Source organism: Temnothorax longispinosus, unplaced genomic scaffold (genome assembly GCF_030848805.1).
Source record: "Temnothorax longispinosus isolate EJ_2023e unplaced genomic scaffold, Tlon_JGU_v1 HiC_scaffold_20, whole genome shotgun sequence".
NCBI classification, from domain to species: domain Eukaryota; kingdom Metazoa; phylum Arthropoda; class Insecta; order Hymenoptera; family Formicidae; genus Temnothorax; species Temnothorax longispinosus.
Genome location: NW_027270014.1, coordinates 75,001 through 89,882, shown reverse-complemented (window position 1 = coordinate 89,882; position 14,882 = coordinate 75,001). Strand labels below are relative to the sequence as shown.

At 37.3% G+C, this 14,882-nt stretch overlaps 2 protein-coding genes and 1 long non-coding RNA gene across 3 annotated transcripts in view; 2 read left to right on the top strand and 1 right to left on the bottom strand.

Annotated features, from left to right (window-relative positions):
* LOC139823859 (uncharacterized) overlaps positions 1 to 14,882 on the bottom strand; it is a 315,960-nt gene that overhangs the window by 242,612 nt on the left and 58,466 nt on the right. The gene's annotated exons all lie outside the window — the stretch shown is intronic.
* On the top strand, positions 2,192 to 6,946 carry LOC139823881 (uncharacterized). The gene is made up of 5 exons (XM_071796359.1): positions 2,192 to 2,452; positions 2,614 to 2,764; positions 5,639 to 5,987; positions 6,071 to 6,284; positions 6,365 to 6,946. The coding sequence occupies exons 1-5, from the start codon at positions 2,192 to 2,194 to the stop codon at positions 6,944 to 6,946; spliced, it is 1,557 nt and encodes a 518-aa protein (XP_071652460.1).
* LOC139823866 (uncharacterized) lies at positions 8,333 to 9,900 on the top strand. The gene is made up of 4 exons (XM_071796351.1): positions 8,333 to 8,689; positions 8,899 to 9,039; positions 9,125 to 9,613; positions 9,700 to 9,900. The coding sequence occupies exons 1-4, from the start codon at positions 8,572 to 8,574 to the stop codon at positions 9,765 to 9,767; spliced, it is 816 nt and encodes a 271-aa protein (XP_071652452.1). The 5' UTR covers positions 8,333 to 8,571; the 3' UTR covers positions 9,768 to 9,900.

Genomic DNA, 14,882 nt, shown 5'->3' with positions numbered 1-14,882 from the left:
TTTGATTATATGCTATATAGAATTAATTTATACTTTTAATACAATTAAAAAATTAGTGTATATGAATTTTGTCCATTAAGCTATATATAACTTTTATTATAGTTTTTGTAAACTATATATTGAGACAGGATTTTTATTCGCCAAACCCTTTCACCCGACGCGGCTTGGGTCAGAGCTGTCGGGACTCAAAATGCAATTAATATGTCTAATATGTTGGGCGCCAGTTAGTTTTATGAGAACTAACAAACTCTGATTTATTCAATAAAATGGTTCGATTGGGTGACTCAGGAAACAGGAGATACCAAGAAGTGAAAATAATTGACGGAACTGAAGATTACTACTTACGTTTTGATAAGAATTAGTTTCCTTTATTGTTTTACCTGGCAATCACAACTCTCAGAGATTGACTCTCCGTGCGATCTTTCGACAACTTTCAACGGCGCTTTACAAAATTGACCCTCCGTGCGATCGCTTCTTGACAAATTGACGATGTCTTACAATACGATTTGACGACGTCTTAACAGGTTAGATTTAGACCTTCTCGCACGATGCTCACACAGAGAGTATTCGGTCGTGCTTTTCCGGGAGCCTCCTGTAGTGCGGCCGGTTCGGGAGAGGGAAAAATCGCCACCGGCGCGGCAAGGCCGACGCTCATTGGCCGCCGGACGATACATCGCTACCGACACAGCCGTCGAGGTCTGTTCGGCATTTCGGCTGCACCGAGCAACCCTATTGGACCTAGCGCTAAGTTTAATTCTAATGTTAGTTAAATATCGTCTTATTCTAACGCAAATCCCCGAGAGTTTAAATTGCGAAACGTTGAGTTCGGAATTTCCTGTCACAATATCTAAGCAATACCTTAGTCTAGGTAATTTACAGTATTTAGATTTACAAAATCTAGGCTTAATATTGTAATTAAACCTAGTATATATAAGTCTTACATAGTTCATATTGCTTCCTCATAGAGGAAGCTTTGTTTTCGTAAATTCGTATATGAACCTTCGATTGCGTATAAAGTTGGCTCTAATCAACCAAATTTAAAAGAATTATATATAAAATAGGAGTAAAAGAAACCAAAGAAAAGATTGTTTTTTGAGTTTTTAATGTCAATATGTTCAGTGTTTTAAAACGTCGAAATGTTTGCAACAGCTTCTATATTAATCACCAAATATAAGATTATTATTTTTATGATATATATAAGTTAAATTCTTATGTTTAGTTTTACTTTTTCATAATAGCAGATTATTTTAATAAGTCATGTGAGCTTCTTGAAGTTAAAAAATTACGATTGGAGTTGGCTGCGAAACATACAATAAGCATTATTCCTCCTGAAGATCCTATTCTTGTCGAAGTTATCAAAAGTTAAAAAGTATTTACATATGTCAGAATCTATTATCGAAGATCCTCTACAATGGTGGAATAAATTAAATGAAGTTGTCACTGCCGAATTTGTACAAATTGGTATGCTGCATTTATGCCATACCGCGATTACAAGTTCAGCATCTGAATGCGCCGTTTCTTCTGCAGGTTTGCTTATCACAGCAAAACGTTTTTCGTTAAAACCATCAAAATCTAATAAAATATTATTTATTTACGGTAATTTCAAAAATTAATAAAAGATATGTATTTAAAGTCAGTAAAATAAGTTTTACATTAAGTATATTATTCATATTATTTATACAACTAATGTGAAGAAATATTTAATAAGTAAAAGAGAAAGAAGTTTGATATCTGATGATTATATACAGTAAATTACATTTTATTTTTGTTACGTATGATGGTCAGGAATAACATTTTAAGATAAATTTTATTTTCTTTTGTGAAAGAAAAGATATTAGTAATGCTAATGAAATGATCGTATTTTGAAAACAAGTGCTGAGTATTTATTGTTTGCTATTTTTGTTCATTATTACGATAAATTATCACTCGCCAATTCCGCCGCCGCTGAAAAAGAATTATTATATAAATATATTATATATATATATATCTGTTCCTATATATATAATTCATATTTGTAACTTCGTAATTAATACGATATTTACAATACGTGTGCACACGCAAAGCTTTTTCTTCAAATAAACAATCACAACAATTCACTACCATTCACTATTGCGCTGTTCATAGAGCCTGTAAACGCTAACGCTATTAATGCACTACCTCGGAAGGAAGAACGAGTTGGTAGCGAGCAGTTATGACGTATAACACTACCAGTAATGACGTCACGACAGCGTTTGGTAGCGCTATCATAGAGCTCCGCGAACAGCCAGTAGCGCTAGATAGCGCTAATAACGTCTCCCCGAACGCACCCTACATCTACTTCCCGTATTCCCCGCCTGATTGCTGCCACTGCGGCTCCCCGGCTGCCTCCTCCGGTCACGCCTCCCGTATCTGCAATGCGCGCCACCCGCCAATGACGCATGCGGCTGCAAGGTTAGGTTGTGACCGTACGGAGGTGTGTTGCCTCTTTCCTATCAATTTTAATGTCACCGACACGGTCGCCACTCGATTTTCACCCGAGAAACCGAGAAAGGATTATGCAAATTACGGTAAGAATTTAAGAATTCCCAATCTTTCGACGCCCTTGCTGATTCCCCTTTCCTTTTTCTGTTTCAGGTTGCCTCTTTGCCGCCGGATCTAGGATCGCCGCTGGACCAAGCAATTCGGACCTCCTCTGGACTGCAGCTGTGCACCGCTGACTGTGTCTCCGTGGACCTTCGCTGGACCGCTCCAGGATCTCCCCGAACGGATGTGGGATCGCCAACAGGTAAGTATCAGGATCAGGTAGATATATCGATTTGGTAAGTTGACCGCACACGAGTGAATTTAAATGAATGTGATTCTTTTTTAAATAGTAAAGTATCATTTACTTTATTCTATTTCCAAACAATACAAGATTTCAATACTCGAGGGTCTTAAGTTTTAACGCGTCTACCGCAGGATCATCTACGTAGAGTATAAGTATAAGTATTTGCTACCAAGTGCTCTAGGAGCTCAAAGACGAATCGACCGTACTACTCGGAGCCTCGACGCAGAATCCTCGAACGGTGGGGTCCACTCCGGCTCCCGACTTCGGAGCTGGTTCCCCACTCCTATGTGGATACGCCTCTTTTGGCACACCTGTCGCATGATAGTCACGCGCCCGCATGTGGTGTCCGTCGCTTCCGCGTTCCTCATCTATTGTTTGCCGCGCCAGATGCTGCCGCGAACAAAAGGCTCATTGTCTCGCTCGACTTGTTATTCACATTTGTCTCAATATACAGCTTTCAAATATACATTTGCGCAGCATTCCATTTTCCAGAATCCTTAATTCATTCTCAATTAATTTATAACATTATTGTAGGATCCCTCGAAAAAAGTGAACTCCGCGCGTACATTATTTGCTTACATTAAATAATCTATGCGACGTGGTTCGCTCACCCGGGTCGCTCACGGCTTTTACGTGGTACCACAAAATACCATTTCTTGTAATTTTATATCTTAAAATATATCTTGGCTCGATTTGTCGGATGCTCCTAATTAGCCTCGCACTTTGTTTTTTTCTTTAAATATTGTGATTCACGAGTTTTGCGGTCCCTGCCTCCGTATGCGGTGAACTACCCGGTATATGCGCTCCCCGGTATACCCCGAGACCCAAATCACGCGTATCTTTCGTGGATCGCGATTTCGCGATTTCGCGATTCTCGCGTTTGGCTCGCCGCCCGCTGTTCGATTATAGTTATTTGTAGCGCCCTCAACGTGTTTTTGCCCCCGGTCCGCCACTCGGCCCGCTAGTTGGCCTAAGTCCCTGACCGCGCCTCCGTGGCATCGCTATCTCGGCTTCCACGCGTCCCACCCGCCGTTTATCAATGGTTTCGCGTTGGCCGCGATAACTCCAACGCGTTCGCATCGGCAACTTGTCGATCGGGTGATCGGTTCGCCCAAGTCGCTTACCATGCCCCATGGTATCGCCATTTCGGGGTTTACGCCTCCAACATGCCGACCGTTGGTGGTTTGGTCTTGGCCGCGATACCTGCAACGCTTTAACATCTATAGTTCGCCGATCGTACAGGTAGTTAACCTAAATCAATGACCACGCCCGATGGTAACGTCATTTCGGACGGGGTTTGATTCGCGCGCGCGCTCGTGGTAGATTTCACACCTGCCCACGCAACTACTTCCTATTCGTACGATAAAGTATGTACGCAACAGCCGAATCCCATTTTTCACTGTCCATTTCGGTGATTGTGGTTGTGCCTTTACCTTGGTACGCGTGTCTTCGCCCGACACTGTCCTGGTATCCGTCTTACATGATCGCGGTTCCCTTTGGAACATCGTGAAGCTAACTTCGCGTTACTTTAATCAACAATTGATTTCTACTGAGTACCGTAACCTTTTAATCGCTCGGAACTTTTCCGTTAAACCAAATTAACTTTAAGACTTGTTTTGGACGTAAACGTCGGTCGAATAGAAATAACAAAAAAAATGTATCTATGTGGCCAAATAAAGTAATAGATTTCTTCAGCGAGTAACTGGGTTATCTTTTCCGTTAATCAAACTTAAAACAAACATGTGAATCATTTGAAGATTGAAACCGCTTATTCGTCACATTTGACCCGTATGTAAGTCAAATAAGAAAATAAACTGCTTTATGTACCTGGGACCGGGTCCTCCTTTTCCCGTTACTCTCTATCCAAAACCAAAAGAATCTTTTATTTGCTGTGATTACTCAGTAGCCCTTTTCGCATGGTTCATATTTATTTCAGTCATATTGACTTTTAAACTTAAATTTTGACTTTTCGTCTTTCACTCGGGATATTGGAATAGGAACTAAAGACGCTGACACTTTTTACATATATCTATATCTAAACGCACGCACTTAATGTCTACTCAAACGTTTTTATTTATCATATGACTTGACACTTTTGTCGCGTCTTGAATTGCCGCATATATCATCCGCTGCTGGCGTAGATCAATCGGACCGGATTTGCCGGTTGTTACCTCCGTCCGTGCCTCGGTCTGCTTCTCCCTCGGTTTTCGCAGCTTGATAAGTGACTGCGGCAGGATTTGGTGCTCGACGATCGTTGGTCCCTGCTTCCTCTCCGCTGGCGTCTTAGGAGGCGCAGCCGTCGGCTGCAAGGTTAGGTTGTGACCGAACGATACATAATCGGGCCACGGGGTACGCTATTTTGTCCTCTGAGTCATCGGTCACCACTCGGTTTAACCTTTGAGTACCGAGAAGGTAGGTATTCGTAATGAAAACAGACCAAAATGTGAACAATTTGTTTAAACAATTTTATTTTTTAATCCCGCTACAACTGCCTAGTAAGCATCGCCTGTGCTCTGGATACCGCTAGGTATGACCTCGATCGGCCAGCCAGGGATGCCTGTCATCCGGACAGCTGCTTGATCAGGTCTATTTATACGTATATCTCCTTAACTTTTTCACTTTTCAAATTCCCGCCACGGTTGCCTCCTCTGGGGTGCGTTCGAAAACACTTCACGTTCACGTTGTGTGGTGGATGTGGGGGACGGGCTCAGTGGAGCTGGTGGGCCTGCTACCGACGGGAGTTATCGAACGACCAATGTGTGTTGCTGTAATGTTTACAAACAAAAATGGCTGATTCAAATGCAGTTGTTCATAAAAAAAAACGCATATTAGCACTGGCTTTAGTCGCTTCCGACCAATTATTACAAAGTATTATGTTGGACAGCAGTAGTAGTGAAAGTGATGAGGAATTTGATTTGGCATCATGTGAAATGCGATTGAGAGTGCGAGGTTGTAGAAAGACACCAGCACGGTGTCAAGGTTATATATCGGATACGATTCCAAGAATGACCAATAAAGCATTTCGCGAGCATTTTCGGATGACTCCGAACATTTTTGAGAATCTCGAAACGCGTTTGGGCCCGGCGTTATTTATTACAAATGATACAGGCCGACCTATGATACCTGTAAGAAACCAACTATTGTCGGTTTTGTGGCTGCTTGCTACTCCAGATTCGTACAAGTAAGGAAAATATGTTGTTAACTATTTATTGTTACAATGTTATAGAAATTACTGAAGTAACTAATTATTATTTCTTTGTCTAGATCTGTAGCCGACCGCTTTGGTATGGGCAAGTCATCGTTGAGTAACTGCTTCATGCGTGTTATCAAAGCTCTCAACGATATTGCTGGTGATATAATTGTTTGGCCAACAGGTGACAACCTTTTGACTGTAAAAAATAAATTTAAAGAAAATGGTGGTTTACCTGATGTCATCGGTGCAATCGATGGTACTGATATTGAAGTAATAGGTCCTAAGGTAAGTAGAATAATATAGTATGTACTATTAAAAGAGTAATTTTTTGTCGGTTGAATAAATTATTTTATGTGCCTTTGTAGGAAAATGGTCAATTCTACATCAACAGAAAAAAGCGGTTCAGCATCACTCTTCAAGCTGTTTGTAATTCTCAGCTTAGCTTTACAGACTGCTTTGCTGGTTTTGCAGGCTCTGTTGGTGATATACGAGTCTTCAGAAACTCTGATTTATGGCATGCAGTTCGAGAAAATAAACGGGCCTTTTTCCCTGATCAAGAATATATTATTGGGGACAAAGCATATCCAGTCTTAACATGGTGCATTCCGCCTTTCCGTAACTTTGGAAACTTGACACGAGCACAGCAAAAATTCAATCAAGCTCTCTCTAAAATGAGACAAGTGATTGAACGAGCTTTTGCTCTGCTAAAGGGAAGATGGAGGCGGTTAAAATACCTAGATATGAATAGAGATGATGTGATTCCGTTTACCATAATAGCATGTTGTGTGCTTCACAATATATGTCTCGACGGTGTACATGATATCATTGAAGACTTTATTGTTGAAGGATATGATGACGCCCCTAATAATGAAATTTTTGAGGAAGTTATAGCAAACGATGCAGAGGGTGAAATAAAGCGTAATTACTTAGTTACACTTGTACCTTAAAATTTTATTATAAATTGTATCTATCAGTAAGTTGTAATGTAATTATGGGTTTTAAATGTAAAATGTTTCGATATTTGTATGTGTCAATAAAATAAAATTTACGTAAAAGTTGTTTATTAAAGTCTTACAAAAGGTATTTTTATATATGAGGTAATTATAAACTCGACTTCAATTGACATATTTTATCCAGTTCCGTACTTACACAAATAACAGTAAACTTAAGTAGACAAGTCATAATATTGTATGAACTAAGAACATGACTTATTCTTTGGCACAAGGATTGGTAAAAAATATTATACGATAACTGAAAGTAAAAAAGAACATTATACTGTTCCTTAATCTATAGAAAATCAGTCATCCATTGTACAAGTTTTTGTAGTACAAAATATGGTATAAGAAACACGGTAGGTGTTTCTTCGAATTTACAACTACGATGCATCTTCTGTCGCTAGGAGATTATTAATTGTATAAAGTGGCAACAAATCCTCATTATTTTTCGTTATATATTTTTTTAAACCGCTTAGCGACGCACATAATCGCGTATCGCGCAGATTAACAAATATAAATGTGCATTAGAAAATATTTTTCGGTGCTCTGCCGTTGTCTTGTCGTTGCAAAAAGCATTAATTAAAATGCTGCAATTTTAAACTATGGTATCACGCATTTAACTCGGTTACGAATGCGATACAAGCTTGTTAACAAACACATTTTGTGTGCAAGCAAGTACTCGGTAAAATCGTTATCACACATGACGTTTTGACGTGTCGGAATTTTGCCGATTATACTGTACCTTAATAAAATTAAAAATCACATTTTTACTAAAAGTAGAACTAATAGTGATAGTACAGTTTTTTTAACAGAATCTAATTATACTTTAACACAAATAAAAATTACTTTCTTAAAATAATATAACTAATAGTACTATGTATCTTCTACAGAATTTACTATTAATTATGCAGATTGTAGCTTTAATATTACATAAATAAAACTAAACTTATCCAAAAAATTTCTTGCAAAGCTACAACAAATATTGCTAGTAGATATCATATTTAAGGTCTAGCAGTACAGAAGGTACATCATATCACATATAGCATTTCAATTATTAACGTACTTAATACTATTAGGTTCGCACAGCCACTTAGTGCAGTAGAAACATTTCAACATTAATATTTAGAGTTTATCAAGAAGTTTGGTCATAAAACTTTCATAAGCTTTAATGGCCCTTTCCTTTTTCTCCATACTTTCCTGGTGTCGTTTCTCTCGTGCTTCTTCCCTCTTTAGTGCTTCAGCTTGATTAGCCAATGACCATGCCTCCAGTTGACGTTCCATTCTCGTTCTTTTTTTAATATTTTTTTCTTTTTTTTCTACTTTGATTTCCTGGGCTGCGTTCGTAAACGTTACCCCCAGAGTAAAAATGCCTCTAAACCCGTTCAGAAAGTCACCGGGGGAAAAACTACCTTTACCTACTAGCGTTCAGAAAGCCTTGAGGAATTACCCAGGCCATTCCTCAACGTACCCTGCTCGCGACTGAGGTAGAGTTTACCTGTCATGCGCAGAAACGCACTTTTGCGTATTACACGTGTATTACACGAGGTCACGAGAAAGAATATAAGAAGTTCGAAAACATGTCGGCGATAAAATGTGGATCACAATCCCAAACTTTGTACGAAGTTGTAGAAGGCGCCGGTGGAGTTCCAATTTTTGATCCAGAGATGTCAAAAGTATTATTACGCGACAAAATAAGTAAGTTAACAAAATATATATTAGAGGTTTGGTGTATCTACATTGCCCTTTGTCGTGTCTCAATAGACATGGGCTAGACGAATTCTGTTTTCAAACACGCTTTTTTATGCTTAATATCTACTTCCTTGCTTTATGGAAATTCGAAGTTAATTGTTAAAATGTTTACAATTAATACAACAAGTAATATCTCTTAAACGATACTTTTACAGCAGGTAAAATTGATTTTGTCTCTTTGACTGAGAACATCATTGAAACTTGTCTGCAACCGTATGGATATGAAATTATGTTACCCGAAAAAGATATTGATGTCGCGATAACAAGTTCATCACGAGATGACAATAAGTCCGAAGGTATGACAAATATTACTAGTTTATAAATGTGTTTAATTAAGAATCTGTTTTTATATGTATTATAAGTTACATTGCTATTTTACAGTCACACATACAAATCTCAGTGATGCAGCCAATTCGTCTCGCTGTACGACATTCACTTCTAACTTACAATTAGAGAAAACTGATGAGAATACGAAACCGAGAGTCTTAGAAGAAAGTAATGGAAGAACTCCGGATAAAGGAATGAAAAGCTTGTGGACGGATAAAAGTAGAGCAATGCTCCTATACTTGTACAAGAAATACAAAGATGATTTTAATTCCAATTGCTTAAAAAAGGACGATATCTGGGCTAAAATTGCCTGCGATATGAAACACGAAGGCTATAATTTCGTCGCAGCACAATGCAAAGAAAAAATGAAATATATGAAGAAAAAATACTTTAAAAAAATAGACAATATGGGTCCCAAAAGTACTGGTGCAGTACCAGTAAAATGTGAAAACTTCGAGGAACTTGACGAACTGTTTGGAAATAAGCCCAATGTTACTCCTGTTGCTATAGCAAGCTCATCACGAGATGACAATAAATCCGAAGGTATGACAAATATTACTTATTTATAAATGTGTTTATATGTTAAGAATCTGTTTTTATTTATTATGAGTTACATTGCTATTTTACAGTCACACAGATAAATCTTAGTGATGCGGAAGATAATAAAAAAAAGGGCGAAAAAAAGCGAATGCAATGACTCTGAGCGACCTGAAAGTGATGCTTGAAGAAAGAGAAGAAACAAAGAAGGCTAGGCATGAAGAAAAAAAGAAAATTCTTCAATCAAGTATTGATTCTTATGAAAGCATGATGGACAAATTGCTCAAAAAGCTGTAAAGCTGTGAGATATTGTTTAATTTTGTTTTGTCCGGTTTGTTTATTTTATAAAATATAATTTACATAATTATACATTAATTATATCAGTCAATATAGATTATAAGAAGATTATTAGAGTACGCATCCAAGAAAAACATATTGAGTGTTAGTGATTTAAGCAATATTTGATTTAATCATTTGTCGTTTTTCTTGGATGGGGAAGAAAAGCCGTCAGATTTTATTTTTTTTATCTGTGCCAAAGATGCGGTAGACTGCGTTAATCCTAAAAATCGCCCGGGTGATCGAAATTAAAACTATATTATGTTAGCCCGGTATATATTATTTTTAATCGTATAATCCTATTTTCTTATATGTATTAATAGTGCATTATATATTTCTAAATATTATTTGTCGTACCCAAAGAATTCGCAATATTTAACAAAAATCAAATTAATAAAACAAGGATATTATAATCGATTATCGTTACGGTTTAATTCCTCACACAGTGCATCCCGACGTTCATTTCCAACTCGTTTTTTATTTTCACTCTCGTATATAATCTGTTCCTGTTGATTTTTCACTATTGCGTCCATACCTTCTTGTACGTATTCGCGCATTAAATCATCACCAAAATCTAGGCATATATTATGCAAAACGCAGCACGCAAGTATTGTTCCGGGTATTAAATCAATTCTGTTCATATCCAAATATTTTAGGCGTCTAAATCGGCCAAATAAGAGAGCAAATGCTCTTTCAATTGTTTGCCTTGTCCGCGAATGTAGTGTATTAAATTTCTCCTGCTGTTTTCTTAAATTTCCTCGATTCATATATGGAGTAATACACCACTTCAAAGTAGGATATGCTTTATCTGCTAAAATAAATTCATCATGTGGAAAATACTTTTCTGGATTTTGACGTATCGAATGATAAATATCAGAATTTCTAAAAATCCTAGCGTCGTGTACTGAACTAGGGTATCCCGTATAACAATCTGTGAATTTTAAATTGGCATCGCATATTGCTTGCAGCGTTATGGCGTATTGCATTTTACGATTTATGTACGTTTCGGCATCTTTTGATGGCGCTTTAATTGGCACATATGTCCCATCGAGAGCACCTATGACACCATCAATTCCAGCCATAGCTTTAAATTGTTCTTTTATCAATGGAAGCTCCTGTTCTGTTGGCCAATGAATCATTTGAGGTGCCATGACATTTAAAGCTGTCGTAATTCGAACAAAGCAAGAAAACAATGTAGATTTGCTTAAATCAAATCTTTCTCCGATCGATCTATTGTCATATAAAAGAACATTAATTTTAAATTAATTTCAACTTAATAAATAAAAGTAATAGCTTAAATAAATAAATAAATAAATAAATAAATAAATTAATTAATTAAATTAATAAGTAAATAAATAAATAAATAATATACAGTATACACTCTTATAATCAAAGAATTACTCGCTTTTGTTGTGCAGAAAGAGCGAAAATTCATATATTATGTATAAATAAAAAACAATATATATTTTAGCATACCTATAAGAATCTGGCGTCGCTAATAGCCATATTATTGCTAATAATTGTTTCTCAGCTGGAACCATTGGTCTCCCAGTTTCACTAGTATTTTCTACTTTCGGACCGATAATAGTGAGTAAACATTCAAAAGTTTCACGCGTTATTCTAAAGTTTGACTGAAATTGTTTGTTAGTAAAATAATGAATGGTTTGTTCAACGTAGTCTTGGATGCGTCTGGCCTTCTTTTTCTTTTTCTTTGAGCAAAGTGCCAACAAAATTTCAGTTTCACTGTCAGATGATAAATCAGAATCAAGTAATTCGTAATTGGACAAAAGGTTCCTTCCCATTGATATTGCCATGACAATGATTGCTTTTTTAGCAATCTTCTCTCTGTCGTTACTCATGTCTTTTTTCGTGCCGTGTATAACAGTTTGCTAAAAAACATTAAAATATTATATTTTTTGTAACATATTCTACATATTCTTGCTTTAGTTGAAACTACGTACGTTTTAAGTCCATAAGTATAAGGCCCTAAGCAGAATGGCTGTCTTGGAAGTGTTTTATGCCTTAAGTCTTTGTCTTATGTAACGCACAATATACTGTACAGTATTGTGCGTTACATAAGACACTACCAAGACAGCCATTCTGCTTAGGCCCTTACCCATACAGCACAGAAGCTTGCAGTCACATTGCAGGAACGTTAAAACAACGTTTCTGCAATGTGACTGCAAGCTCTGTACTGTATGAGACTGACGCGTTGGTTTGCTACGACGAAGAATTGTACATACGTTAAATTCAATCGAATAATATTATTAGGCAACCAAGATCCAATCTTAACCGTTTAACGGCGTTTTTCCTTAGTTAAAATATTTTACAAAACATGGTGTTTATTTAGATTGACCCAATTGGCAAATAAATAGACAGCCGTGACAGAACGTTATATACCTACTGATTATACTCTTGCAAATTGTGTCGAACTAAATAAACACCATTTTTGTTGAATAATATTGGCGGATAAAACTCTTATTTTTTATTTAAAATATTTTATTTTATTTTTTTAAAAAAATCTTATATCTTAAAAAAATATATATATATAATGTAAACAAGACTGATGCAACTATTAAAATTATATTAACGTACATACAAGTTTTTCGCAAATGTTTTCCAGTCGTAAATTTTACATTAAATAAAAAAAATTATTATAACAATTTTTAATAATATATAAATATAATTACAAATAATCACATTTTTTATTTAGTCGCACAATTTGTATTTTATAAATAACTGTCTAAGATAATGATTCAGATAATATGACGATAATTACCTTTAACAAATTTATATTATGCGATAAAATTTTACTCCAGGATCGTTCATAAACTTTGAGGTGTTCTCTGACGTAAATATGTCTCTACACGGTCACGTGATTATTCCCCGTGAAGTTTACCTTACCCCGCAGGGTAAGGTTTACGAACGCAGCCCTGATCAACACTTTCGCTGCTGTCATATGCTTCTGTAGAGGTTTCTCCTGATTGTGGAGTTGAACAATCACTTTGAAGAGCAGAGGAACGTCTCTTCAGACTAGATGCAATAGCAACAGGTTTAACGTTTGGTTTCATACCCAATACTTCTTCCATTTCATTATAAAATTTGCATGTTTTGGGTTGTACACCTGTCTGCGAGTTGTGATCCTTTGTTGCCATGTAATGTCTTCTAAGATCTTTAAACTTATTTTCACACTGTATAGCACTAAAAATCCAGTTAGGGTTTATTTTTCGCAAACCTTCAAAAATCAACCGCCACACTTCTGCATTTTTCATAGTAGAACTTTTAAACAGCGACTCATGATTCTGCCACTGTTTGATTAAGAGCTTAACAGCATTTTCGTCCTTCCATTTCACAGCTGTCTCTTGTGATTTTGATTTTATAGGCACCTCTACAAGTTTTACAGGTACCGTGGGGTTATCACCTTCTTGTACAGATAAAGGTTTTTCCGGTACATCTGTAGATTCTGTAAATGTTCATAGAAAAATCATAAAATATACTGATAAAAAATTCTAACCCTTACATTAAGTACAAATAGTATGTTACTTTCAACAAAACAGCAACTTGTAACATAACAGTAATGTATTAATTAAAAGTCTTTACCAGAAGAAGGCGTTGAAGGATGTTCATCTAAAGGTATATTTAAAAAATTTCGCGAATCTTCACAGTCCGTGGCCATACACAACTGGTTATCTGTAACATAAATATGCGTCACAATTTCAATACAATACAAAATGACAAATATATTAAGAGAATTCTAACCTAACCAAGTGCTAAGAAAATTACCTATAATGTCCAGTATATAGAAATTTTCCTTTCCATCTTTTTGGACTTTTCCTTCATCATCCGTACACAAAATATGACGGCCTGGGATTAAGGTTAGCATTTTGCCATTCACTGTGTACCTGTGCGTTGTGCGTCCTGCGAGCGAAACAGTACAAACGATATTGGTTATGTTTATGTATAAGTCCGTTAAACTTTTTTTCACATCAAATTCCGCGCTCCCCCACAATTTCCACCGAGTCCCACCGCCAAAAAGGGAGTGGAGAAAAATCACACTAATGTTCTACAGTGTAGGGTTTTAGAACGACCACGAGTGTATGCTCAAGTGTGCCCACTAGGTGTTTTCGAACGCATTAAGTGTGACATAATACACACAGGTGCTGTTTTCGAACGCACCCCTGGGATGCTCTGCCAGTCACCTCCACTATCGATCGACATTCATCTACCTCATCCGTGGAACCATGATAGCCGGACAACCGCTTCATCGGCTAAGTCCCGACATTAATCTAAGTAAAACGCTATTAATTCTCTTTTATTTTCAAGTTTCGTCGACGGATTCCTCATCACCATCGCCGATGTCGTGGATCACCGCTGCTCACCGATGTCCAGGATCAACGCGTCTGGGAGATAGCCGGACAACCAGGTAAGTATGAGAACTGTCCGCGTAACTACAACTAATATCGCTTTTTTGCAGGTTTCCGCCACGGTTTCCTCATCAATGGCCTCCTCTGAAGTAGAATCTGTGATGACCTTGAAGATCGGTCCACGCTATCACCAAGATGGCCGGACAGCCGCTTGTTCAGGTAAGTTATGGGTAAGTTATTGATATTTTCGTATGTATTTTTGCAAATAATTATTGCTTTTATTGTTAACTCTTGTTACACAATGATGGTGGTTCACATTTACTTATTGCCACACAAGATGGCGGTCGCACGTCTCGCAAAGTGCGATTTCACGATTCAGGTACGCGAAAACCCGTACGCCTTTCGTATCGGCGTCACGTAACGCTATTAGCGGGCGTTCCCGTTTGTTTCGGACACTGCGGTAGGCTTATTTATTCGTATTCCGTTTCGCGTTCGCGAATATTAACTACGATACGCCGGGATAATACGCGCGAGATTGCTACCGTTCGAGCGCCCACGAGAGACTGCCTCGAGAA

What these genes read in the sequence shown, in the direction of transcription:
- LOC139823881 (XM_071796359.1), top strand. Translation starts at nt 2,192, where the DNA reads ATGACGTATAACACTACCAGTAATGACGTCACGACAGCGTTTGGTAGC. An exon ending in TAGGTTGTGACCGTACGGAG is followed by an intron (nt 2,453 to 2,613) that starts GTGTGTTGCCTC and finishes TTTCTGTTTCAG; the next exon opens with GTTGCCTCTTTGCCGCCGGA. An exon ending in TTGAAGTAATAGGTCCTAAG is followed by an intron (nt 6,285 to 6,364) that starts GTAAGTAGAATA and finishes GTGCCTTTGTAG; the next exon opens with GAAAATGGTCAATTCTACAT.
- LOC139823866 (XM_071796351.1), top strand. Translation starts at nt 8,572, where the DNA reads ATGTCGGCGATAAAATGTGGATCACAATCCCAAACTTTGTACGAAGTT. An exon ending in ATTATTACGCGACAAAATAA is followed by an intron (nt 8,690 to 8,898) that starts GTAAGTTAACAA and finishes ATACTTTTACAG; the next exon opens with CAGGTAAAATTGATTTTGTC. An exon ending in AGATGACAATAAATCCGAAG is followed by an intron (nt 9,614 to 9,699) that starts GTATGACAAATA and finishes GCTATTTTACAG; the next exon opens with TCACACAGATAAATCTTAGT.